The sequence below is a fragment of the Colossoma macropomum genome, unplaced genomic scaffold (genome assembly GCF_904425465.1).
Source record: "Colossoma macropomum unplaced genomic scaffold, Colossoma_macropomum, whole genome shotgun sequence".
Lineage (NCBI taxonomy): Eukaryota > Metazoa > Chordata > Actinopteri > Characiformes > Serrasalmidae > Colossoma > Colossoma macropomum.
The window spans coordinates 295,554-322,531 of NW_023494883.1; the positions used below are offsets into that span (position 1 = coordinate 295,554).

At 39.9% G+C, this 26,978-nt stretch overlaps 1 protein-coding gene across 1 annotated transcript in view; it reads left to right on the forward strand.

Annotated features, from left to right (window-relative positions):
- Positions 1-6,918: 6,918 nt before the first annotated feature.
- The window catches only part of LOC118800395, a 54,042-nt gene continuing 33,982 nt past the window's right edge, over positions 6,919-26,978 (forward strand). Inside the window, exons 1-6 of the mRNA XM_036560607.1 lie at positions 6,919-7,215; positions 11,091-11,161; positions 12,910-12,957; positions 17,631-17,726; positions 21,290-21,361; positions 24,828-24,911. Of these exons, the coding sequence (XP_036416500.1) occupies positions 11,120-11,161; positions 12,910-12,957; positions 17,631-17,726; positions 21,290-21,361; positions 24,828-24,911 (342 nt within the window). The 5' untranslated portion in view covers positions 6,919-7,215; positions 11,091-11,119. The remainder of the gene's footprint in view (positions 7,216-11,090; positions 11,162-12,909; positions 12,958-17,630; positions 17,727-21,289; positions 21,362-24,827; positions 24,912-26,978) is intronic.

Here is a 26,978-nt window from a genome sequence, read left to right on the forward strand (position 1 = left end):
CATTAGATTTGCATGCCTAAATGGTTCCTTGCATGGTAAAATGGTTCTTCGGATTGCCGGAGAATGTGTTATATATGGTTCTAGAGAGAACCAAAAAGGGTTCTGCTATTGTGAAAATGTCAAGTTTGTGACCATAGATACCATTTTAGGTCCAATACAGAGCCGTATACAACACATGCTCCAGCAATCTGAAGAGCAAAGAACCATTTAAACGTGCAACTTGTTCAGTACAGAACTACAAAAACGTTTTTGAAAATGGTTCTAAAAATGGTTCTACCAAAAAGGGTTCTGCTATTGTGACGATGTAAAGCTTGTAACAACAGAAGAATTTTTTTTGCCGCTATATAGATCTATTTACAACACATTCTCCATCAATCTAAAGAACCATTTTACCATGCAAAGAACCATTTAAGTATGCAAATGATTGTATATAGAACACCTGGGTTTAAATAGAATCATTCTTTTTACTAAGGAACCCTTGAAGAACCATCTTGTCATCATAATGATCCTGTTTTCTAGTCTGTGTTAATATTCTCACTGCTGCATTTTGCACAAGTTGTTGTTTGTAGTACTTGTGGAAAGTCCTTTGTCCAGGTGTTTGGGGAGCGAGGGCTTTTATGATAAAAGAAAGAAATACTGAAATATTAATGAGACAAATAAAACCACTTAAACAGAACTTTATTTATAATTTCTTGTTGTAGTGTTGATATACAGTACAGTTCTGTTACATAAACCTTCCCACGGCGCCAGGTTTAGTTCATTTTACTAATAAACCCTTGATGATTTAATGAGTTTGGTGTCATTAATGACTGTGGTATCAAGTCACTGCAGATCAGACACAGCACTGACCTCTGTGTGATTTGCAGCCCTTTACTGACACCTAGTGGCTGATTCCCAGAACTGCTCTGTTTCCAAACATGCCCTGTGATTTTCTCTGTGATAGCTGGGCCCACAGTTCAGTTCTGAAAATGTATTATTTCTTTAAACTTATTTCTTATTACTTTATTATGTTTAAAAATGTGTTAAAACAGTCAGCAATTTCATGAAAATTCCTCCATGTCAAACTTCACGATGTTAAACACTTTAATGGACAGCTAACATTAGGATTAGAGCTCCTGCATGTGAAGTACACTCTTAAAAATGTTGGTTCTTTAAGAGTTAGAAAGTGGTTCTATATAGAAACAAGAACGTGGTTCTTTATAGAACCAAGAACACTCAAAAAAACCCTTTGCACGATTAAAGTTCTTTGCATCATTAAATGGTTCCTCTTCAAATTGATGCATAATGTGCTATAGATGATTCTATATAGAATCATTTTAAAAAGGGTGCTATATAGCACCAAAAAAGGGTTCTTCTGTTGTGAGGATGTCTAGCTTGTAACAATAGAAGAACGCTTGTTGGTGCTATTTAGAACCCTTTTCAAAAAGGGTTTTATTTAGAACTATCTACAGCACATCATCCATGAATCTGAAGAACCAGTTCATGATGCAAAGAACCCTTTAATCATACAAAGGGTTCTTTGAGTGCTCATGGTTCTTTACAGAACCATTTTCTTTACTAAAGAACGTTTGAAGAACCATTATTTTTATGTGTGTAATACAATGTTTACTTGTGGGAACAAGGGCTTTTATTTTGACACAAAAGGAGGCTGCAAGTAGAGGCCTGCTTAGGACTGTTTTTTCAGTTCTGCTCCCACAAGATTTCTTCCCGCTCCTGCAGAAAATCGGAATCATTTTGTCCCACTCCCGCCTGCTCAGTTCCATCATGGTTAACTGACATCCACTATCTGACTCAGTCTATTCACAAACACATTATTCTCTGCTGAAATAACACGGCGGTCATGGTCATCAGGCCCATTGTGAGTGACTACACCAAACACCATTTATTCCCAGTAAACACAAAGCAGGAATTTAACCACAGAGCAGTCATTTTTGGTGTTTTGCTGGGCAGCTGTGGTCGTCGAACTGAAGGCTCTGTCGTCTCTGTAAGCTACGAAAATCTGCTTGTTGTTCACGTGATCAGCTGCTTTATAGTTCTTTAGAATGACTTCATTCATTTTAACTGATTTACTGTTATCATTTTATATTGTTTATATATGGTTTAGTGATTGTTCTATTTTATTTAGGCTGTTCATTAATTTATGGGATTTCTCTTCATGTATGCTTTGTCCCGCTCCCGCCTGCAGGGGGCTGGTTACCCACCTGCTCCAGTACACAACACTTAAAATTAGTGTGCCACAAGATATTGTGGCAGGTCCTGCAGGTCCAATACGAATCCAGGGTAGTGCAGAACTCTAATCCCATATAAATCAAAATAATGTGTGCTCACGATTTAAGGCACAATCTCGTTCCCATGACTTAATTATTTCGATCCAACGGCTTACTAAGTCATGGCCACGCATTAGGATCTCGCTGCCATGCCTTACTAAGTTGTGGCCACGACTTAATTATCTCGTTCCCATGCCTTACTAAGTCATGGCCGCACATTAGGATCTCATTCCCACGTTAATACAGCGTGAACATGCATTGTTTTATTTTTTATGGGATGTCACTAGCAGGGCTCTGTATGAAATAGACATTAAGCCCAACTTATAGTCCACACAACAAGCATCCCTTGACAGAAAATGACGTAAAAGAGATAGAATTTGTGTCTGCTAAGGTTGTTGTGCTCATGGTGTGGGGCTGTGTTTACTTTCTTGCTGCTCTGCTGTTTTCAGAAACTGAACAGGTTGCCAGCTATTCAGAACTGGGATCTATATATATTTATAAAATTATTTGTTTTCATTTTCAAACTTTTTTCTGTGACTGTGATTACTTTAAAAACTAGTCCAGATAGAAAACTCTTCATCTGTTATCTGTTCAGTGCAGTTTCACTGTTTTAGTAGCTGCATTGTCATACAAGTTTTCAAACCATAAATGATGATGATGTTCTATTAAAATGTTTTCTCACTGGTGCAGGACTATAGTCGCTTTTTCACTGCATGGTAGCGGCTCGGCTCGGCTCAACTGAAAAAACATAAAAAACGCAATGGGCTACTGATCGGTCGGAGAGAATTGCTAAACACATTTGCTAATGTTAGCTACTAGGTTAGCGTAGCCTCTTGCATCGCCTTTTCTGAGCAACCAGATTCGTCTCGTTGTCTGAGCTCTGTCTTTTCTCTGTTTGTCTTGCTACCAGCAGCCTCTTCTGAACAAGATTTGTCTTCTCCACGTTATGGCAGTTTCATTCAGTGTTGCTATGATGACCAGCTACACTGAGGGGGCGTTATATCTGCAGTGGAAAACAAAGTAGCTGGTACCAAAAGCGAGTCAAGCCAAGTCGAGTTAAGCCATACCATGCAGTGAAAAAGCGGCTTATGAAAGCCTACATTACTGTGACATCACAGTTTTTATCAAGCAACACTTGCCTAGACTATGAATTGGCCTTTAAAATGTCACACAGTTCTCAGTAGTGAATTACAAGCAGTGCTGTTGTCAGTGCTGCTCTCTCTTAGGGCCAGACCACCCTGAGACTGCTCGATCTTCACGGATCTCGGAAGGTGGGAAGAGTCGGGCCTGGTTAGTACTTGGATGGAAGAACGCCAGAAATACCAGTTACTGGAAGCTTTTCACTCGCTCAGATTGAAGAACTCTTTCATTTTCTTTTCATTTCTCTTTCCTTTTTTACAAATTCTCTCTTTCAGTGTGTGAATCATCAGTAATTAATCCCGGGTATTTTTCTACTTGTCACGCACTCTCTGAAAGAAACGGACTTCATCTCCCAGAATCCTCTGGGAGATCACATGACTCAGCAACTTCCCTCGGACTCCATTGCTCACAATTCTATGGGAGATCACGTGACTTCTGACACTGGCTTACGTTCCAATCAGCGCTCCAAATCACCTGAATATTAACTGGCAGCACCTGTGTAGTTTACTTTATAAGCCCGGGCTTTAGTCTAATTCAGTGCGAGGTATTGTTTCCTGTTGAACTACCGAGCGTTTGTATACTGACTGCCTTTATCCCGTGTTTGAACCTTTGCTTTGTGTATATCGACTTTGCCTTTTTGTCTTTTCCCTTTTGTGCTTTTGCCTCTACGGACTGATCTGTGTTTTGGAACTTTTTGCCTGTATTTTTGACTTCGTCTTTTGCTCTGCCCTTTTTCGGTTTGTTCGCCTAGTATTATTATACGCCAGCATCTTTTACTTCCGCGAGCGTCTGGTTTCTGTTGATACGTCACACTACTACAGGTAACGACCAGTGATCACATTTATGACAAAGAATGGCAAAGAATAACAGCTTTATTCTAAAAATAATAATAATAATACATTTTGGATGTATAGTTAAATGTTTATGAGACTAGTAGCCTAATGTGTATATATAAAGTGATCGAGCCGCCTTCTTACAAAACAATAAATAAAATAATCTTGCCACCTACAAGATGTTTCATGTCTGTTTATTTTACTAATGGTTTTTAAAGGGTTAATAAATGGAAATTAAACTTTTACATTAAAACAATCCTGTAGTATAATTGTAAATATTTGGACTCCAAACTGAACGAGTGCATAAACAAGAGAAACAGCTACATGCAGAAATTAATTCAAACATATATTGATATTCTGTAACGTCAACCTTCCCATAATGTCTGTTTGAGTTAATCACTGTATCGGTAAAAGTGAAATAATGAGTTTGGTGTCACTAATAACTTACTATTAACTCACTGCTGGACTTTCAGATCAAACATACTGACCTCTTTACTGACACCTATTGGCTGTTTGAGCAAACGTCTAATAATAAAATCAGTTTATTATTTTTTCACCACAACTATTGTTCTTCCCCTTTCAGCCATATTTACTTATTTTATTGTTATTATTTACTTATATTACTATTTTTGTGTATTTTTTTATTACTAATCTAATCTGCTTACTACACTCTCACAAAGTTGGTTCTTTGAGGGTTCTTTAGTTAAGACAATGGTTCTACATAGAACCATGAATACTCAAAGAACACTTTGCATGATTAAATGGTTCTCTGAGTGGTGAAAGTGTTCTTCAGACTGATGGAGACTGTGTTGTGTATGGTTCTATACAGCACCAAAAAGTGTTCCGCTATTGTTACAAGCTTGACATTGTAACAGCTTTTTAGTGCTATGCAGAACCATTTTCTAAAGGGTTCTATATAGAACCATGTATAACACATCTCCATCTATCTGAAAAAACATTTCACCATGCAGAGAATCATTTAATCATGCAAAGGGTTCTTTGAGTGTTCATGGTTTTATATAGAACCCTTGTCTTTACTAACGAACCCTTGAAGAACCATCTTTTTGAGAGTGTAGTAGCAGATTAGTAATAAAAAATTGTAATAAAAGTAAATAAAACTGCTGAATGTAAACTGATTTTATCATTAGACGTTTGTTCAAGCAGCCACTAGGTGTCAGTGAAGAAGTTCCATATAGAACCATTTTCTTTACTAAAAAAACCCTGATCTTATTTAAGAGTGTAGTTTTAATTGGTTGTCCTAGTTGTCTTATTTGTCTTATTGTTTTCTAATTTTTATTTTTCTGTGCTGTTTTAATAATATGTTTAATAAGTCATTTTTAGCCATTTTCTTGGTATATTTTTACATCCATAAAAATAGTTTTACTCTTTTCAGTTTCTTCTTGTTTGTATAATGTTTAGCTACACGGCAAATGAGGGTCACCCTCAGTGTAGTCCCAGTTTAAGTAAAGATTGATCGATTTCTGATTATAATAATCCCTGTTTTATCTTTATTCAGCTGCAGAAAGTTTATATTAGGCTGTAATGAGCAACATTGCCCTATGAAAACTGAAAGAACTGAAGATAGAAAAGATCTCAACAGTGTATGTGACACTAATGGAATTTTTAATAACCTGTTACGCAGTGCCCTGCCTTCTCCAACAGGACGGGCCAGTTCTAAACCTGTCTGCAGAGAGTCATGATTACAAACAACGTATGAGATAACATGCTTTATTAAAAGAGATGGTTCTTCAAGGATTTTATAGTAAAGAAAATGATTCTATATAAAACCATGAACACTCAAAGAACCCTTTGCATGATTAAAGTTCTTTGCATCATGAAAGGGTTCTTCAGATTGATGGAGAATGTGTTGTATATGGTTCTATACAGCTTTTTGTAGTTCTACAGTTACAGACTGTAGTCCATTTGTTTCTCTGCATACTTTGTCACCCTGTTTTTCAATGGTCAGGACCCCCACAGAGCAGGTATTAATTGGGTGGCAGATCACTCTCAGCGCTGCAGTGATATTGACATGGTGGTGGCGTGTTAGTGTGTGTCTCGTTGGGGTGAGTGGATCAGACACAGCAGTGCTGATGGAGTTTTTAAACACTGTGTCCACTCACTGTCCACTCTATTAAACACTCCTACCTTGTTGATCCACCCTGTAGATGTAAAGTCAGAGACGATAGCTCATCTGCTGCTGCACAGTTTGTGTTGGTCATCCTCTAGTCCTTCATCGGTGGCCACAGGACGCTGCCCACAGGACACTGTTACCTGGATGTCTTTGGTTCTCAGTCCAGCAGCGACAACTGAGGTGTTTAAAAACTCCAGCAGCACTGCTGTGTCTGATCCACTCACACCAGCACAACATACACTAACACACCACCACCACATCAGTGTCACTGCAGTGCTGAGAATGACCCACCACACAAATAATACCTGCTCTGTGGGGGGACCTGTGGGGGTCCTGACCACTGAAGAACAGGGTAACACAGTATGCAGAGAAACAGATGGACTACAGTCTGTAACTGTAGAACTACAAACCGCTCCTGTATGGTCAGTGGGGCTGATAAAATGGACAGTGAGTGAGTGTATATACAGTCTATGGTGCTGATTCACTATATATGGAACCAGTGAGCGAACCCGAGAGCGTGCGCATGCGCATTTCCAGTCCTCCTGAGAGCGCTGCGTCTCTCCGGTTACAGCTGGGGACGATTGGCCTAAAACAGCGTGTTTATTTTTATTTATTTGTTCATTATTAAAGATTAAAAGAGGCTGGAAAATAGTCGTGTAAACATGAACGGTGACGTCATTAGGTTGATACGGGCCCTTTAATTGAACCGTTGTTGAGGTCCTGTGGGGATAGGAGGAGGTTCTGCGCCTGCAGCAGACTTTCAATTTCGTTTTCTCGTCTGTTTCGAGGAGGAGAGCAGAGCAGTTCTGAGCTCTACAGCCACCACTGGAACAGATCATTTTGGGTAAGTAACACTTAAGTAGTAGAAAATGTCGAAGGTGGAACATTTATAAAAGCCTTTTCAACATTCGGCTCCAGTGCTGAGCTGAAGGACAGTAGCTGCGTTAGTAAGCTCAGTGCAAGTGTAAACACAGCCAGCGGGGACTGTTTACGTTTTAAATGCGTTAAAATGTCTCACATTTAGCTCGGAGTCTGTTCTGTGAGACCACAGAGCACAGTTTCCTTCACATTTACTCTCAGACGTCGAATGAAAGCTCGTCGTTTCGCCCGCAGAAGAAACGAAAGTGATAGTGTTGTTGCTCAGTGGCTCAAATAACCTGTGGAACGCAGATTAACCTCAGCATAGCTCCACTTGGATATATAAATAACGTTTGTACAAATTCACTTATAAAAAAAATATTAGTTTATAGTTTAGTCTACTTAAAAAACAACAAGGACGCCGTTTCAACGAAGCTGAAGTTGGCGTCTTGTTCGAATTTCCCGTTCCACCTTAAATGGTACAGCAGTTACATTCTGCCGCCTCAGGCCAGGAGTTAAGAGAAACTTAAATCCGGCCTTAATACATTAATTCATGGCCACGACTTATTTAAAAACACAATCACTGTGTCAGCTCAGGGGCTCCGTACACCTGTTTTAAAGGGACAGTAACAAACATAGCGTATTTATTCCCAAAAGAAAAAGACGACCTGTAAAACGGTCGTGTTACACATGAGTTATGAGGTCATTAAGTGGATTAATGTGTGCTGTTGAGGTGCAGTGTGGATGGGAGGTTCTACACCTGCAGCAAAATTTCAAGTTCGTTAAAATATATTTATTTGTCACCACGCCTTATGGGAAATTAGTATAACAAGCTAACTTCAGCCTTGTACAGTTTGCCATCATTTAAGGTGGAACAGAAATTTGAATAAGGAGCCAACTTCAGTCTTGTACAGTTTGCCTGGACATTTAGGGGTAGTGTTTAAAGACAAGTCACTTCTATTAGTTCATCTTACCTAAAGAAAAGCAACAGTTTGCATGGATCTTTCTGTGTTGGTTTTAAGTCTAAAGAACTAATCCCTATCAGTTTTCTCCTAGAATCCTTTCTTTTTCATGAAGTAGTACTTACTGTGCTCTCACCATGCAGAGAACCATTTGAGCATGAAGTGGTTCTATATAGAACTCCTGGTTCTAAATAGAACCATTCCCTTTACTAAAGACCCTCGAACAACCATCTTTTTTTTAAGGTGTAGGTTGTGGCCGCAGGCAGAAAGCTGCAGGGGTGCTGTGAAAGAGTGAATCAGTATTAGTGACAAATAGTGTTAGATAGTGCAGAGTCCAGTGTGAGGCTGGGCCACTGTGTCAGAGTGATGAATAATGGCGCTGCCCTTCTAGTTTGCAAAAGGCCAATGCCACTGGATCTGTAGGCTTTTCTTGTTAAAGAGTGGTCTATAATTGTATTGTAAACAGTTCAGGGTTTGTAGAACAGCATAACAAGAAAGCCTGAGGCTGTACTGAAGGCCAAGTGTGGCTCTGCTCATTACTCTGTGGTTTATCACTTTATGGAGGTGCAAAGGTGATCTCATATGACCCACCCTTTTTAGCGTGTTCTGTCAGTAATATGTTATCACAAAGCAGCTGGTGGAATCAGAAAATCATTTACAGCAATGTGACCACAATAATATTTCTTATTCAAGCTATGGGGTATGCACCGTCACAGTTTGATTTTATTAGGGTTAAATCCAGTTATATTTATTCTCCTTAAAATCCTAACAACTATCAGCTTGATCTGATAAGATCACAAAAGATTAGATCTATATCTAATTGTGTTATTACATTGTAAAAAAAGGTTAATCAGTCCCACCAAACAAGTACATACAAATGAACAAGTTTTCTCAAGTAAATACGTATATACTTATATTTAGTTAGGTTGTTATTTTACTCGTTACCACAAAGTATTTTTTTGGGTCCACCTGATGAAGTGTTTTTATAGTGCAGTGTGCAAATATAGTGTCAAATCTAATATAAAATAATCATTCATTTTTCATTTTTATTTCATTGATTACTGTTGTTAATGCTGTAGTGTTGTATTTAGTCTACTATGTTTACAGCAGCTCTTCTCTGTCTGGTTCTATCTGCAGACATGCCCAGAGGTAAAAGGAACAAAAGATACATTCACAGTATACATGTGCTAAATAATCCGATTATGGGGATTATAGATTTCTTTGTTGGACTTCAAGAAATTCAACAGCAGCTTTGATCTGATGTCAGAAATTTTAATACGCTGTTTGCGCGTACACTTGAACAGTCAAGATAATGATCGTTTTATTGTGCACTCTAAAAAATTTGAGTTTGCTCAACATTTTACTCTTTTTCTTGATTACTCAACTCCTGTAAATAAATATAGTTCTGCTGTCTGACCAGGGCTGAACGATTTGGGGAAAATATCTAGGTTAAATTTTCTCCATTTAAAACTTATTGATAGTGTATTTTATGATAACAAAATGCAGCTCTTGCAATTTGAAAGTTGCACTATTTCAAATTGCGATTTTCGATATAAAACCGATTAATCTTTCAGCCCTGTGTCTAACGTTCTGTTATCAACACTAAAAGAGATATTTAGTTGAGCTAACATAAGAATGTTTGTTGTCTTAAGAAGTACAACTGGTCAAAACTTTCTTGAGCCATACCAACTTTTCTCCTTTCACATCTACAGCATTAGGTTGATGCTTTTATCCAGAGTTATGTAAGGTTTTAATCATGTGACAGAGGCAGGTGAATGTAGTGCCAGGCATCATGCTCAAGGACTCTTTTTGATTTAGCATGGCATTTTTGCCTAAGCAGAGAACTGAACCCTAGTCTGCTATTGTAACATGGAGGGAGATAAAGAGGCAGGAAGCAATGCAAGTCAGTGTCTTCATTGAAATCCATAGCAAGTCACAAAAGAAATGAAACAAAGAAAGATTACTAAGGATCCAAAAACTAAACTAAACTAAAACAAAAGACTAAAGGGCATACATGAAACCACAAAACAGGGCCTGAGAAAACAAAACACCAAGCAAACCCAAGACAAACAACTAGGGGTATAAATACAGAGGGAACAAACCAGGAACACTTGGGGAAAATGAAGGTAAACAAAGGCAGACACAGACAGAAACAAAGAAAGACAAGGCAGGGCAAGACATGTGATGGGCAACAGTGCTAACCACTACACTTCACCAGCCCTTCCTTACAGTGCAGTACAGAAAATATTGTGTTTAAAACTTGTTATTTTTACATAACAGAGTATGATGTCTTATATATTTGTTTAATCAACTTAATTAAGAAGTTTAAGTTAGGTTTTTTTATAGTCCGTCATGCAAAGTTCAAGACTTCACAAAGGTCACATGGCCTGTCTTTAGCATGTCAGTATCAGTACTCAGCACATGGAGTCTTATTTATATACCCTGCAATAAATGACCAAGTGGTGTCTGATTATGCAGGGATTGGTGTAGTGTAGTGAGTCACACTGCTGCTGACCACACGGCAGATTAGGTTCAATTCTCTGCCCAGCAAAAGAATCCTTGAGCACGACGCCTAGCACTACATTTGCCTGCCTCTGTAACCTGATTAAAACTGTACGTTACTCTGGCTAAAAGCATCTGCCAAAATGTAATGTCAAAGGTCGTTTGATTCAAGAGTTTTGACTAGTTGTACTTATTAGGACAACTCTTATGTTAGCTCAAGTAAATATTTCCTTTAATGCTGATAACAGAAAGTCAGTCAGTGCAACTAAATTATTTAGGTAACTTGAGTAAACGAGAGAAAGCTAATTGAAATTGGCACTAAGATCTATTTTGTTGTGCAAACTCAATTTTTTTTGGAGTGTAAAGTTGCAAACACACTTTTTATTTCTGGTTCCAGGTTTAAAAGCCAACTGACAGTCATCAGTCATGTCGGATGAGGTACAGCCCATGGAACTTGATGTCACCCCTGTGAGTATCAGTCTTGATTTTATTAATACCTTTGTCTCTACTCCAAAACCCTCTATACTCTGCATGTTTTTGTACACTTAAACTCATTAACTAATTACCATCCTCCTGATTCAGGCCTTCATATGTTGAGCGCCATTTATTAGTATGATTTATTTGGACAATCATCTAATATGATCACATGTTTAACTGATGATACCTTGCACACCAAATTTTTTTTCAGAAAATGTAGAATTATTTAATTCGCTCTTTGTTTGATTTTTGCAATCTTTGGCTGGTGACATGAACTCATTAACCAATCACGGTCGTTTCTGGAGTTGGCATGGCAACAACCAATACTATGGATTGGCTGTATCCCATAGGGATAAGGCACGAATGTGATGACTTGAGACTCAACTCGACAAAATCAAAAGAGACTTGCGACTCGACTTTTATTTGAACACAAATGACTTGGACTTTGACTCGGACTTCAGCATTGAGACTTGGAACGACTCGAGGCTCAAAGTGGAAGAAATGTGGTGAGTCTGACTGCAGACAGGACTCTTACTTACTCCGCTTACTTTTCATGTGCACGGATTTGTTTCCTGTCATAAGCCTGATCTACAGCAGCATCGTCAGATGTCTGTTACTCAGTTTATACTCGGCTTATATTATTTTAAGAAGAGAAGTGAAGCATTTAGAGTTGAAGTTCACCTCCATAAGTTGGAAACAAGCGAAGCATCAATAAGCCCAGCTCGGCTCTTAAACTCCAGTCTTACTGGAGAAACTCACTAGGCGAGCTGACCATATTCCTCATGGTTGTAAAACAAAAGAAACACAGCTCACTGTTTGACCAATTAATTACTGAATAATAAGCCTTAGTATGTAATATTTTAAGGGATTAATATGCAGACATGTACCACTAAAATGCTGTCATTTAAAGGCTATAATACTGTTACTGTTGTATTACTTTTGGTGTTCAGTGTGAAAATAGCCTTGAAGAATGCAGACTGACTTGTTCAGGCCTCAAAGATTAGGACTTGGGTCTTGGCCTAAGACTTGCCTGTATTGGCTTGGGACTCAAGTGTCAAAAATTGAGACTTATTTGTTACTTGCAACTTGTTCCCACCTTTGACTATAACTCTTGACCAATGCTAAAAGGACCAGAATCTCCAAAAGCAAAAGAGGTTATATGTGGAAGAACTCAGAGTTTCAGTTTCTGAGTGAAGTGATGAGGAGGTGAAGCTCTCCATGCTGCTTTCACTATTCCAAAATGGAAAGTAGCCCAGTATCACTGCTTACATGCTCTGTGAGGACCAGACAAGCTCTTCTTTGCACTTTAAGACATTGTTTTGTGCTTTGTCTCGTGTGGAGCTGCATCTCTGAAAACAGCTCAAACTCAGCTGAGATCCCAGCTGTGAGTGAAAGCGCTCATGAAGTTGTATTTCCTAAATGAGCCAGAGAAACTCTCTGCTCAGTGGAAAGCATCAGTGTCACAGTTTGCCCATTTCATGACAAGCAAAAGAGATTTTTTATATTAATGTTTTGCATTTTATGCTATTTTTTTCATGTCACGATTGTTGTGTAACAGCTTTTAGAGTGAAGAGTTCCCCAAAATCTAGAATTCATGGGGTCTCCAAGACTGTGATTGGGAGCTCTTCTCAACAGGCTTACACTGGTGCTTTACAATGAATATTATAATGAAACATGTTATACATATTTTCACACAACCATTTTCACCTGATTTATACTCAACTTTGTCCCAAATCCAGACCCAAGACACCCAACAAGCTGCACCGCTGGCTGCTAACTTCCCACCTGTAAGTAACAGTTACAGTCCTCTTCATCATGTACAGCTCCGTTTCCAAAAAAGTTGGGACGCTGTGTACAATGTAAATAAAAACAAAATGTAATGATGTGCAAATCATGTAAACTCTATATTTAATTGAAAATAGTACATAGGCAACATATCAAATGTTGAAACTGAGAAATGTTATTGTTTTTTGGAAAAATATATGCCCATTTTGAACTTGATGCCAGCAACACATAAAAATGTGTTCTTGCTTACACTAGGATTTAAGGTGCTCAACAGTTTGGGATTCCTATGCCAAATGTTTCAGTGGGTGAAAGGTCTGGACTGCAGGCAGGTCAGTTTAGGACCTGGACTCTTTTATTACAGAGCCGTGCTGTTGTAATATGTGTAGAATGTTGTTTGACATTGTCTTCCTGACAAATTCAAGGCCTTCACTGAAAAAGACATCATCTGGATGGCAGCATATGTTGCTCCAAAACCTGTATGTTTTGTTCAGCATTAATGGTACCTTCACAGATGTGCAAGTCACCCATGCCATGTGCACTAATGCACCCCTATACCATCATGAATGCTGGCTTTTGAACTGTGCATTGATAACAAGCTGGGTGGTCTTTAGCCCAGAAGATGCACTGTCCATGATTTCCAAAAATAATTTTGCATGTTGATTTGTCGGACCACAGGACACTTTTCCACTTCACTTCAGTTCATCTTAAATAAGCTCAGGCCCAGAGAAGACAGCAGCATTTCTGGATCCTGTTTATATATGGTTTCTTCTTTGCTCTGGGTTTTAACTTGCATTTGTGGATGCAGTGATAAACTGTGTTCACAGACTTTTTTTTTCAGAAGTGTTTCTGATCCGATGTAGTGATTTCCACTACAGAATCATGTCTGTTTTTAATGCAGTGCCATCTTGTCCCTTGCATACAGAGATTTCTCTGGATTCTCTGAATCTTTTAATGAAATGATGTACTGTGGATGTTGAAATCCCCAAGTTCTTTGTTATTATATGTTGAGAAACGTTATTCTTGAATTATTGCACTGTTTGCCCGCACAGATTGTCACAGAGTGGTGAACCCCTCCCCATCTTTACTTCTGAAAGACTCAACCTCTCTAGGAGACTCTTTTTATACTCAATCATGTCACTGACCTGTTCGCAATTAACCATTAGGTGTTTTATGTAGCATTACACAACTTTACCAGTCTTTTTTTTTTGCCCCTATCTAACTTTTGTGGAACGTGTTGCTGGCATCAAATGCAAAATAGGCATATATTTTCAAAAAACAATACAGTTTTTCAGTTTCAACCTTTGAGGTCTTGTCTTTGTACTATTTTAGATCAAATATAAGGTTTAAATGATTTGCATATCATTGCATTCTGTTTTTAGTTAACATTTTGCACAGCGTCCCAACTTTTGTGGCGATGGGGTTGTACATATTTACACAATAATACAGGGGGTGGAGTGCTGTACAGTGAGATACTAGCACTAGCATGCTGCAGTTGTAGCAGCAGAGATAATATCTCACAGTATAGAATCACCTTGAGTGTATTATTTTGATTATCCACTGAATTATATATTTGCATTGTGTCACAAAAAATCAGAAGGTCAAAACTGGACACGTGAATCATTTTCCACTAAAATAAAAGGAATGTTTTACTGAAAAATCCAATTTACACAGTTTCCCCCCTTACCTCAAATGTAGATGATTGGCTAAAACATGTTTGGTGGAGTTTGCTTCTGTAGGTTTAGCACTGGAGCTATGAGGCGATTGCTGCTAAAAAGTAATGGAAGTCTGTATCACCCAAAATTATCCTTGTAGCTCCTGTGCAAAACTAAAGAAGCAAACTTCACGAAACATGTCTTAACCAATCTTCTACATTTAGGGTGAGGGGGGAGAACTATGTAAATTAGATTTTAAAATAAATGAATGTCCATGTCTTTGTATGTGTTTTTTTTTCAGCTGCATGTCAAGGACAGGCACTCTCATCAGTTTAATAGACAGATTTAGTTCACTGTTTTGATTTAATTGCTGACTTTGACATACTAGAAAAAAACAAAATATAAATGTGACAAAACTCAGCAAAACACTAAAATCTAGAATGCATGGGATCCCTATGAATGGGAGCTCTCCTCTACTGATTTAAATTAGTGCTTTACAAAGAATGTTACAAAGAAGCTCATTTTTAACATGTACATATTTTCAGACACAAACATCGCCTGGTTTATACCCAAGCCTGACCCATTTACAAGACCCCCCGCAATTTTTAATTTCCCGCAATAATTTCCAGGTTGTGAGTAACAGTTACAGTCCTCTACATAATATACATATTTACACAATAATACACTCAGTAAGTAACCCTTAACAGTAAGATATTGGCACTGATGCACTGTAGTTGTAGCAGCAGAGACAGTATCTCACAGTATAGAACCACCTTGAAAGAACAGCGTGTCCCCAAGAAATTGACATCATTTGAGATGTGAATATCTGAGTAACTACATGTCTATGGCAAACAAAATTAAATAGGCTTCATGTTGAACAACACAAGATTTATTTTTCAAAATTCGAACAAGAAATTCAGAGGGTGTAGATTTTATAACCGATTGCACAAAGCTTCACAAGTGTTCAATATGCGCACCGCCTGTGGCACGACACGTCAAGTCCGTAGTCCAGCTCCTGGCAAACACGCTGTAGCATGTCTTGCATAACAATCTGCTTTCCAGTTGGTGCATTTTTATTGAATTTTCTCGAAAATGCATACTTCACACTCTTGTTTGACTGTGTTCGAGCATATTCTAACACACAAAATGCCTTTTCATTTCTAGTGAACACCATTCTTCAACCTGAAAAAAAAACATTAAAAATTAAACTTGGTTGGTTTTTAGACATTTTGTTAAAATTTGAGATCATTTGAAGGAGGATTGGCTGCGTTATTAGACTACAAAATGATGTCTGTTTTTTTGGGACATCCTGTATTATTGTGATGATACTGACACTGACCGTACCACAGTTTCATTGTATTTGCATTGTGTCACAAAACTTAAGGGATTACCTATACTGGAAACGTAAATCTAAAGGCTAAAAAAAGAAATGTACACTCTATGGACAAAAGTATTGGGACAGCTACACATGAGCTTTTATGATATCCTATTCTAAATCTATTGGCATTAATATGGAGTTGGTCACTGGTCCCCTTTTTGCAGCTATAGCAGCTCACAGTCTCCGCTCTGGTCCCAGCCATGCCTTTATGGACCTTGCTTTGTGCACTGGGGCAGTCATGCTGGAACAGAAAAGTGCCTTACCAAAACTGTTCACACAAAGTTGGAGGCGTACAGTTGTCCAAAATGTCTTGGTATACTGAGCATTAACATTTCCCGTCACTAAACCTAAGGGTCCTAGGTCAACCCCTAAAACACACCCCCATAGAATTATTCCTCCATTTTGCAGTTGGCACAATGCAATCAAGCAGGTAACATTCTCCTGGCATTCTCCAAACCTTGTGCTTGGTGATGATCAATAATACCACTAACAGCTGATCGTGGAATATCTAGGAGGAAAGAAATTTCACAAACTGGCTTGTTGTAATGGTGGCATCCTATTACAGCACCATGCTGGAATCCACTGAGCTCTTTAGAATGACCCATTCTTTCACTAACGTTTGTAATGGCAGACTGCATGGCGAGGTGTTTGATTTTATACACCTGTGGCAATGAGAGTGAATGAAACACCTGAATTCAATGATAAAGAGGTGTGTCCCAATACTTTTGCCCATATAGTGTATATATATTCCAGTAAATTCATCAAATAAACAGTAATTGTGTGTTTTCTCTGTCGAGGACTTATTTTATTATTCCAACTAATTTTCACTTACATCAATACATGTGATTTGACCAAGACTTTTGTATCTGCTTAGGAACACAGGCGTTTGTTATGTCCGATGACAGGATTTAAAGAGGCAGAGGCCTTGTGGAGGGGTTCCCTGGGTGTAACTGGATTTGCGGGGCTGATACTAGACTGTATCATTATACATTCGGGTTGGACGGCTTTGAAGTTTATCTGAGTGGAGGATCCTAATGTTTCAAAAGAAAACAGTCACCTCATGTGGGCATTAGTTTGGTCAGACAATGCTTATTTTTAGGAATTTAATATTAGCAAATTGCATTTGACCCACCAGCTTCTCTTTTGGAGGATGTTTTTCTCTACTCACTGAGTTATGAGACTGTGAAGAGGGGCTGAGATACACGTCATCTGCGTCTCACTGTATGGAACTAGTAGATTTGTGTGTCTGTCTACATTCTGTGTGAAACTGACCAATGGACACTCAGGAAATCACTAAGGACTGACCCATCACAACGGAAACCCTTCATTCTTCATTCAGTCCAAATCACCAAATCCAAATCAAGACACATGAACATTGCTGCAGCAGTTTTGGAAAGTAATGATGAAGATAACAGAGCATTTTGATATGAAACATATGAGTATCATGTCATATGGAAGAGCCTTTAAAGGAGAATTTATCTAAAAAAAATTTAGATATGCGCAAATTAAAAAAAGGCCCTCAGACCCCAGAGGGTTAACCTCAAATCATTGCAGTGCTTAAAAAAAAACACATCTACCCATATCGCAATACTATACCATTTCTAAGAGCATAACTAGTTTATAACTGTTGCACTCTCTTTTCCAGCAGCATAATGCCCCTGCTGTTATTACACAACCCAGGAGTGTTAAAGAAGAACTTGAATCTCAACTTGGGACCCCCAGACATATGCCTAGTTCAGAGGTTTGGGTTGATTTCTTGTTTTTATCTTTTGTTGTTGTAATGCGGTGGCTTGCCAGAGGTGGGATTTGAACTCAAGCTGTCTGGGTGGTGTCTCAGAGGCCAACTGGGTGAGCCACCACAGAGCTTTGGAAGGCAGGACCCAAATACTAAGTTTATGTGTGATTGGAAGGTATGATTGAAATAATATACCTCACACCCACGCCGCCGCATTGATAAACCGGCGCTCTACCACTGCACTATAGAGGCCGCGTCATGCAGTGCTGGAAGGGTTCACTTTAAAAGGAAACCAGGAAGGAGTGCTTGGCTCCCTCCAGCCAGTGCCTCCACTCCTCTAGGGCCAGTTTCACGGCTAGCAGCTCATGGTCGCCCATGTCATAGTTTTGTTCTGATGGAGAGAGGCGGTGAGAAAAGTAGGCACTGGGGTGTAGCTTCTGGTTAGTACCGCTGGGACAAAACCACACCCACGCCTATCTCAGAGGCATCCACCTCTACCACAAAGGGGAGCTCTGGATCAGGGAGCCGCAGCACTGGGGCTGAGGTTAAACGCCGCTTGATCTCCTCAAAGGCTTCCTGGGCTTCTGGAGTCCACTGAAACCGCCCAGAGGTCTTCCTCGTGAGGGTGGTCAGGGGTGCAGCTATAGAGCTGAAATTCTTCACAAACCTCCGTAAGAAGTTAGTGAAGCCCAGGAAGCGCTGGGCCAGGCGGAGTGATGTAGGTCGGGGCCATTGGGCCACGGCCTGGACCTTGGCAGGGTCCATGCTCAGGCGGTTCTAAGACACCACAAACCCGAGAAAGGCAACCGTCTGAACATGGAACAACGACTTCTCCAGCTTCACAAACAGGTGATTATCCAGGAGAAGCTGGAGGACCCGTCGGACATGGGCTATGTGTTCATCTAGACTCTTGCTGTAAATTAAGATGTCGTCTAAATAAACGAACACATAGCAGTCAAACCCCTCTCTCAGCACCTCGTTGATGTAGCGCTGGAAGACAGCCGGGGCAGTCAGTCAGTCCAAAGGGCATGACTAAATATCCATAGTGGCCCGATGGGGTGATGAAGGCTGTCTTCTATTCGTCCCCCTCCCTGACCCTAATAAGGTTGTAGGCGCTGCGCATGTCCAATTTAGTAAAGAAGGATGCCTGCTGCAGTGCCTCAAAGGCAGAGGACATCAGAGGCAGAGGGTAGCGGTCCTTGACCGTGATCTTGTTGAGCCCTCTTTGGTCGATGCCGGGGTGCAGGCCCCCATCCTTCTTCCCCACAGAGAAGAATCCTGCCCCAGCTGGGGAGGTGGATGGCCTGTTGATGCCCATGGCCAGGGACTCTTAGAGAAAATAGCCGGCCCCGAGGGGGACTAGTGCCGGGTAGTAAATCAATGGCAATATCGTGAGGCCAATGGAGGGGCAGGAGCTGAGCTTGTTCCTTACTGAAGACCTCCTGGAGGTCCCAGTACTCAGGGGGGGACTCGAGAGAGGTCAGGGGTTTCTGGACTGGGAGACAGGGAAGCCATGCCACTGGGCCTGGGGTTTTGCAAACAGGAGTTCTGGCAGAGGGGACCCCAGGAACGGATGGAACGGTTCAGCCAGTCCAGACAGGGATTATGACGCTGGAGCCAGGGAAAGCCCAGCACCAACTGCACACTGGGGGCACTGATGAGGTATAAGGACACTTTCTCACAGTGCTGTCCTATGTGCAGGCTGAGTAGTTTGGTCTGCTGGGAGACTGCCCCTGACTCAAGGGACTGCCCATCGATGGCTGACACAAGAAGGGGCTTGTCCAATGAGACCAGGGGCACCCCAAGGGCTTTGGCTAGCCCAGCGTCAATAAAATTCCCTGCAGCCCCTGAGTCCACAAAGGCCTGGAGGCGTTCCTCCTTGTCTTCCCCCCATGAGATGGCGACATTGAGGAACACTCTAGTGGCTCTGGGGGATATGGATGGGTCCGTCAGGGGCCCCCCCTGCCCGTGATGGACGTGGCCATTTCCCATTAACTCAGGGCATGCAGGGCACAGATGAGGGAACACTGAAGGAGAAAACCCCGGCATCCTCCAGGATCCCCAGAGTAATGCTCTAGTAGGTGGGGCTCCTCAGCAACCACCACTGGAGGGGCAGCCTGCTGTAAAGCTGCAGTGAGGCCCTGCAGCTGAGTTAGTATTTGCTGCAAGGCCTGCACATGCCTTCCAATCGCAGCCCCTTGGTGAGCCAAGGCAATCTTAACCTGATCCAGGTCAGGGAGCTCAGCTTGGTCCATAGGTTGGCTGAGTCTTTCTGTAATGTGGTGGCTTGCCAGAGGTGGGATTTGAACTCAGGCTTATGTGTGATTGTAAGGTATGATTGAAATTATATATTAAAGCGCGGAGTAGAAAACGGGTAGAAAACAAACAAACGGGTAGAAAACAAACGGCAGTACAAAACCCACCTACTAAGGCTTAGGCGGGAAAAGAACAAGGACACCAGGGGAAAGACTGGCTCTCTCAAACACTGAGGAAAGGCTAACTGAAATAAACTAATTTCCCAACAGAAGAGAATGCCCAAAGGAGAACGAAGAGGAGAAAGGGACAAACCTGTTCCTTCTCTTGCTTTACGTTTATTTCTTTCTCTTTTTTTCTCTTTTAGACAGAAACTCGAGAAAGAGGATAGGCTTGAGAAGTGACAGAGAGAAAGAAGCTCTAGAGAATTTCTCTAGAGCTTCTACCTGAAATTACTGGCCGGTCTGTTTGCCAGAACTCTGAAACAAAGACTCAGCAAAGTGTGTCTTCTTCCCAGCCCTTATAAAGCCCCCTGAGCAAGTGTGGCTCATTTGGCTGGACTGGGTCGTTGACTCCCCCTAGTGGCCAGCGGTGGCCTAGCCCTGGAGCCAACCCTTACAGTTGTTATATTGTTCAGTGACTGTATCTGATTTCCTGTGATAAGTATTTTCTTGAAGTTACTGTATTAGGCCATTTTTGTCCTTCAACAATTGTATTGCATCTTCACTGTCATCAGACACATATTGATGCACATACCAATACAGTAATTTCTCAATTTAGCAACCAAGAAAGACTTCAGACCATCTGCGCCATTAAGAGTACAATAAAACAGCACTCCAGCATGAAAAATGCATCAAGATCTCACACTCAGCTACTACACTACACTACACCAAAAAGGGTTCTTCTGTTGTTACGATGTCAAGCTTGCTACAATAGAAGAGCCCTTTTGGGGCCTATAAAGAAACCTTTTCAAAAAGGTTCTGTATAGAACTATCTACAGCACATTTTTCATCAGTCTAAAGAACCCCTTCATGATGCAGAGAACCCAGAGCCAAAAAGTGTGTGTACAGTTACCAATCCATATTTTTTTTCTGAAAGCTTACAAGCTGTCTGTGAGTAATAGAATACCTCTGTCAACAATGAGTAGCTGTATTCACTCAGTAGAAGGACATTCTGCATACTTTTGAACGGATAGCATACACAGTGCAAAGGACAAAATAAAACTAATGTAATTGAAATAGACTTGCTGTGAATCTGTTCAACACCAGAGCAGAAGTACACATTAATCAGTCTTTTTTGTGTATATACCCTTTCAGGATGCTACTGCAGCAGAAATTAATGCACAGCAAGAACATGTCACGAACAAAGCTTTTCAACAAGGGGGAGAGGTAAGGTATTACATTTATGTGTTGTCGCTGTCCAAAGAAAAACGTTTATGTATTACTTTTATTATTATTATATGTTTATGTTGATTTTTCTGCATCATTCTTAAAGTCAAATAACCCCCTGAAACTCACCGTCTTAAATAATATAAATATCATAGTCTGGTAGGGTGGAGCCATAGATATGCATAACTAGGTGCCGTGTTGGGTCCCGCCAGGTGTGTCAACGACACCGCCATTTTGGGGCAGTCAACATCATTGCTGGACTGCATTCAGTACCATTACAGAGCGTCAATTTAAGAAAGATACCAAAATTATACTATTTCAAGAATATTGAACTCAGAAAGTCGAATAGGATTATTTAACTCTTGTGTGGTGTTTGTGTTTTTGTTACTCAGTGGTCTGGTGGACCCATTGCATTATGTTTATTTTTCATTTTAATCAATACAGCCACAACAATTTATGTAAAAATACCAGATGTTTAAAATATCACAAGTGGCCAGCGTAGGGTTCTCCTTTAGCCACTGTACCCAGTCAGCAGCCTTTACATGTTGTCCACCCTCACACACACACACATATACAAACACACACACACACACACACACACACACACACAGACTAACAGCAGGCCATGTAGGAGGAGAACAGAGTAAAGGGAAACAGCACCTCCACACTATTGTTCCCTGTGGGTTCACCCCAACACCACATGTGTAATATAAATGCATAGGGGGTGAACAGTGTGAAGTTACTGAAAATGTGTATATGTTCTTCATAGAAAATGAGCGAAGGCCAAGGAATCTGAGGTTGAAATAATAAAAAAATCACATCATTTTTTTTTGGTAAACATTGAAAACGGGTCCCACAGAGCCCAATACCACACAAGGGATAACAGAGGGAACGCAGCGACCCATGCTCATGTTTGTGTGAGGTTTATATGTAGATATGGCCGTGTGGTTGGTGAGGCACACAAAACCTGTTGATGTGATTGTTTTTCCTCAGTTTTTTTATTAAGCTTATTTCATTTAATAGTCTGTTCAGGGGATCCTAACTTGTAGTGGTTATTTACAATAATGGTTCATACTTTGTAGCTAGATAAGTTATAGCATTCCTTAATCTGTGTAGATTTTCTTACTAGATTAGCGTTAGCACCTTCTTATACAAAGCTTAAGTCAGCTTCTTATTTGCCAGTATTTTGTTCAAATTTTACCGTTCCACCGTAAATGTTGCAGCTTCAGGCACCAGAAAGTGACTGCTGCACCATTTAAGGTGGAACGGGAAAATTCAGACAAGAAGCTGGCGATTTAGAAGTGTCCTTCTTACTGTGTTTTGGAGGGTTTAATTTATTTTTATGTGTATTAACATTAGAAGTGATTCACACATTGATGGATTTGCTGATGTGAGATCGTGTTTCTACTCACACTAAACTCAGTTTTTAACATCAGGTGCAGACTGAATACTTCCCTGTTGGTCCGGACGGCTAATTAGCACGATCACAGTTATTAAAGACGTAAAAGCTACTGAGAGCAGTCCATGCAACCTAGATTAATCTATGTCTGAGGATTATAACAAAACAAATTTGGTGAAAATCGGTTTAGTAATAAGGAAGTTGTGGCTGATTTAATCTCTCAGTACAAGTGAATTTGTTCACAAGCAGATCTTGACCGCTCCAACATGGCGAACGTGCAGACGTATTGCCTCAGATAGAGAACAACAGACAAATGCAGCATCTAGGTATGTATATTTTTATGGGCGAAACTACATGGAATTATTAGCAGTTTTGGTTTCTGTTACTGCTCATAGTCATGTGTGCACTTGGACAGATTACTTTTTTAATAAGTTAACACATTCTCAAAAGAGAACACACTTCTGCCACGATTTAATGCACAGTTACTGCTGAATTTAACATATTTGGAGGAAAAAACAAAACAAAAAAGGAAAACTCAACAGGAACATGGCAAAAAGAAGCTAAAATTAGCCTTGTAGTTTTAACACTGGTAGTATTTTTGATAAAAAGTTTTAGCCTATCAAAATATCCCACCCAGAGGTTTTATTTACAGGTATACCTGTAAATATGTGCTACCCACCTAGTTTTTGTGTAGCTTAGTGACATCAAAATGGTGCGCAGTAGCTTTAGCTTGCATGTAGCAATATTAGTATTAGAGCTCTTTAACGACCTCGTAATTCAGAGGATCCAGTGGTATTCGGGAGAAGAATGTACACAGGACAAAACGTATCGGGTTCTGAACATTTTTATTTAACACAGGGTGTGATAGAGGCGATTTTTCAAAAACCCTATTCATTCTGGCCATAGAGAGATGGAGCTTAGACGTGGAGTTCCTAATATGGGTATAACGCGGACTACAGAATGACGCACGACTGCAGTAGTCTATGCTATGTTCATGGTGTGTTGGTGACAAGCTAGCAGGGTTAGTTCAAGCCCAATATTGGATTTTGCTCAACTCTAGTTTAAATACAGACGTTTTTAGCTCTTAACAGGCTTACATTATAAGTCTCCATTTTTAAGTAACTCCTTCTTTATAAGCTTGAAGTCTGTCTTTTTTTACCCATTTAGCTTCTGCTGACCTGCTCAGTAAGTGAAGGCAGGATATATCCAGTTATAAAGAAAATTTAAAGTGTAAACTAGTTAAAGAGAGTCTCCTTGGAGCAAACTGTGATGTTCAACTGGCAATTCATCATCAGGTTGCCTGTTTCAAGTGAATCTCCCTGTAATTAATGTCATATAAAAATATAGCCTTAATCTTAATCTTTCAGTAATCTTAATCATTAGTCACAAAGTTCTGTTTAGAGCCTACACTAATTACTCACACTAATAAAGTCATTTTGTTGTAACTTTTTTTATTTTTTACCCGATTTTCTCCCCAATTTAGTCATCTCCAATTCCACCCGCTAGTTAGGACTCCACCAATCACACGATGCTATCAACGCTAGGAGGGTGAAGGCTAACACAGGCTTCCCCCGAGACCTGTGAAGCCAACCACCGCTTCTTTTCGAACTGCCGCTCACGCAACGTCACTGGACAGCTGAACGCACTCGGAGGAAAGCGCCAACCGCCAGATTTGTTACATCAGCTAACAGATGCCTGCGCTGACTAGCATTGCGCTGAGTGATGGTGGGAGAAGGGCAGCCATCCCACCCACCCAGAGAGAGCAAGGCCAATTGTGCTACGGATGGCTGTAGCATCACCAGGGATCGAACTCGCGTTCTCCTGATGATAGGGCCAACGCTTAGACGGTTGTGCCACTCGGGAGCCGTTGTAACTTTTTTAATTGCTCTTTTTAAAAATAAGCACACTTTCGTTGACTTTGTTAAAAACAGTACTGAAAGACCCTTCTGTTCCCTAACTGTATGTTTCAGATGTAACTGAAATACAGCAGTCACTTGAAAAATAAGGTATAATCTGTAATAAACTGTACACTTCACATTTCTAATCTAATCCTGCCTGTTTTTACAGATGCTGGACCTTTACACAGCAGGTGCTGAAGGGGCAAAACCTGAAGATGCAGCAAAAAGTCTCTCGGCCCCTCCAGATGCCCAGGTTAATATCAGTGTAGCACGGACAGAGCCGTTACCACTAACATATACAGCACAAAGTGCTTTGGAAAAGTTTTACCTCACTCTTATGTTATGCACATTTAGAATAATTGTAGAGGGCCATTTCATTAATTTAAGATGATTCATCAAATTCCTCATGTCTCTGTGGGATACCGGCCTCTTTTTCTTATCATTCGATATTTAAAGAGCTCAGTGTGATTTCTTTCTGAGACGTCTCTGATCTTTTAGCTTCAGCTGCTGTGTGAAAATCAGTGCAGTTTGAGCTGATGTCTGGATTTGAGTTAATCATGCATTCAGATCAACCAGCTATTATTTATTTAGTCTTAACATTTTCATTAACACATTAACAGACACGTTTCTATCAAAAGGCAATTAAAGTGATTTTAGATTTTATTTTTAATTGTCGTGGCTGAGCTTCCAAATACTAAGTAGAGAACCGAATACCAACGTAACAAACGAATAAACAAGTGTTTGAGTTATTCGGCACAACCCTATGGTTGTGTGCAAAAGTTTGGGCACCCCAGTTAAATTCCATGTTGTTGTTGATTTTCTAAGTGATAATAAATAAACACATTCTCTACAGAGAACACACTTCTGCCAAGTTTTAATGCACAGTTACTGCTGAATTTAACATATTGGGGGAAAAACAAAACGTAAAAGGTTTTGTTAAACTTTGGACTTTATGTTTTATTTTTTAGATAAAAACGAAATTGTGCACTAAAATTAGCAGAATTTGCAAGATGTTAGCTATTATAAAATGTATATCTGAGCAGACTCCCAGTGTGATATATAAAAATTACTGAATTTAAAAATGTGAAAAGGTTTCTCAAAGCTTTTATTTTTAAGATATACATATGTTATTGGAAGGTTAAACATATACAAAGTAAATGTAAATGGCAAAATGTAAACAGACAATACGTTAAATGCTTATAACAAGGATTTAATGTTATATAAAATATATATTTAATCTTTAGAATCAGAATATCCTACTTAGAGCCTACACCAATTATTCACGCTAATGAAGTCATTTCATTACAATTTTTAATTGTAGCTCAGGGGTCGGCAACCTGCGGCTCTTTTACTGGCCAGTTGCGGTGCCACAGCAGATTTAGAATTTTAGGTAAAAATAAAATAATCCTCCTTTGCAGTAAAATAAAGCTCTGCTGATTGTTCTAACACAGTTTAACAATAAATGGTCTTGAACGCTGCTAATTCACCACCCTGTAGGCTGACGTGCAGACTGCAGGTCACAGCAACGCAGACAATCTCGTCTAGCTAGTAGCTAACAAAACGGCAAAGAGAAATATTTAGGATGAACATTTGGAGACGAACAGACGTATTTGCATTTGTAAGCACAGGAGTTGATTTCCTGGTACGTTAAATCTGTAATGAGAAACTGTCAAACACTAAAAAGTCGCAACACTGAAGTCAGTTTCTCTTTCTAATTTTCCCGTTCCACCTTAAATTGTGCTGCATTTACATTCTGGCACCTCAGGCAGAATTTAAGGTGGAACGGGAAAATTCAAACAAGAAGCTGGAGAATGAGAAGTGACTTCAGCCTCGGAAAACAGTTGAATGTTGAGAGACCTTTTACAAGAAACTATTCTACTTGCATGCGATGCATCTAGGAATCGATTTTTCCCTCCACTCCTAGTTTAGAGTCAAGTGGAAAAGCCATGAAGCTGTGTCATTACACAGCATCATCTAATGTAGAAATCTGTTTTTAAACCAGCGCTACAATAGTGCTGTGTTCATGGCGTGTTAGTAACAAGCTAGCAGGGTTAGCTCAGCACTACATTGGATTTTGCTCAACTGTAGTTTAAATGCAGATGTTTTTAGCTCGTAACAGACTTGTACATAAAATTCTTTCCATTGTAAGTCTCCATTTTTAAGTAACTCCTTCTTTATAAGCTTGAAGTCTGTCTTTTATCTGTCTGTCAGTGCTAGCCTGCTAGCCGTTCAGCTTCTGCTGACCTGTTCGGCTAGTGAGGGCAGAATATAGCGAGTTATAAAGAAAATTTAAAGTGTAAACTAGTTAAAGAGAGTCTGC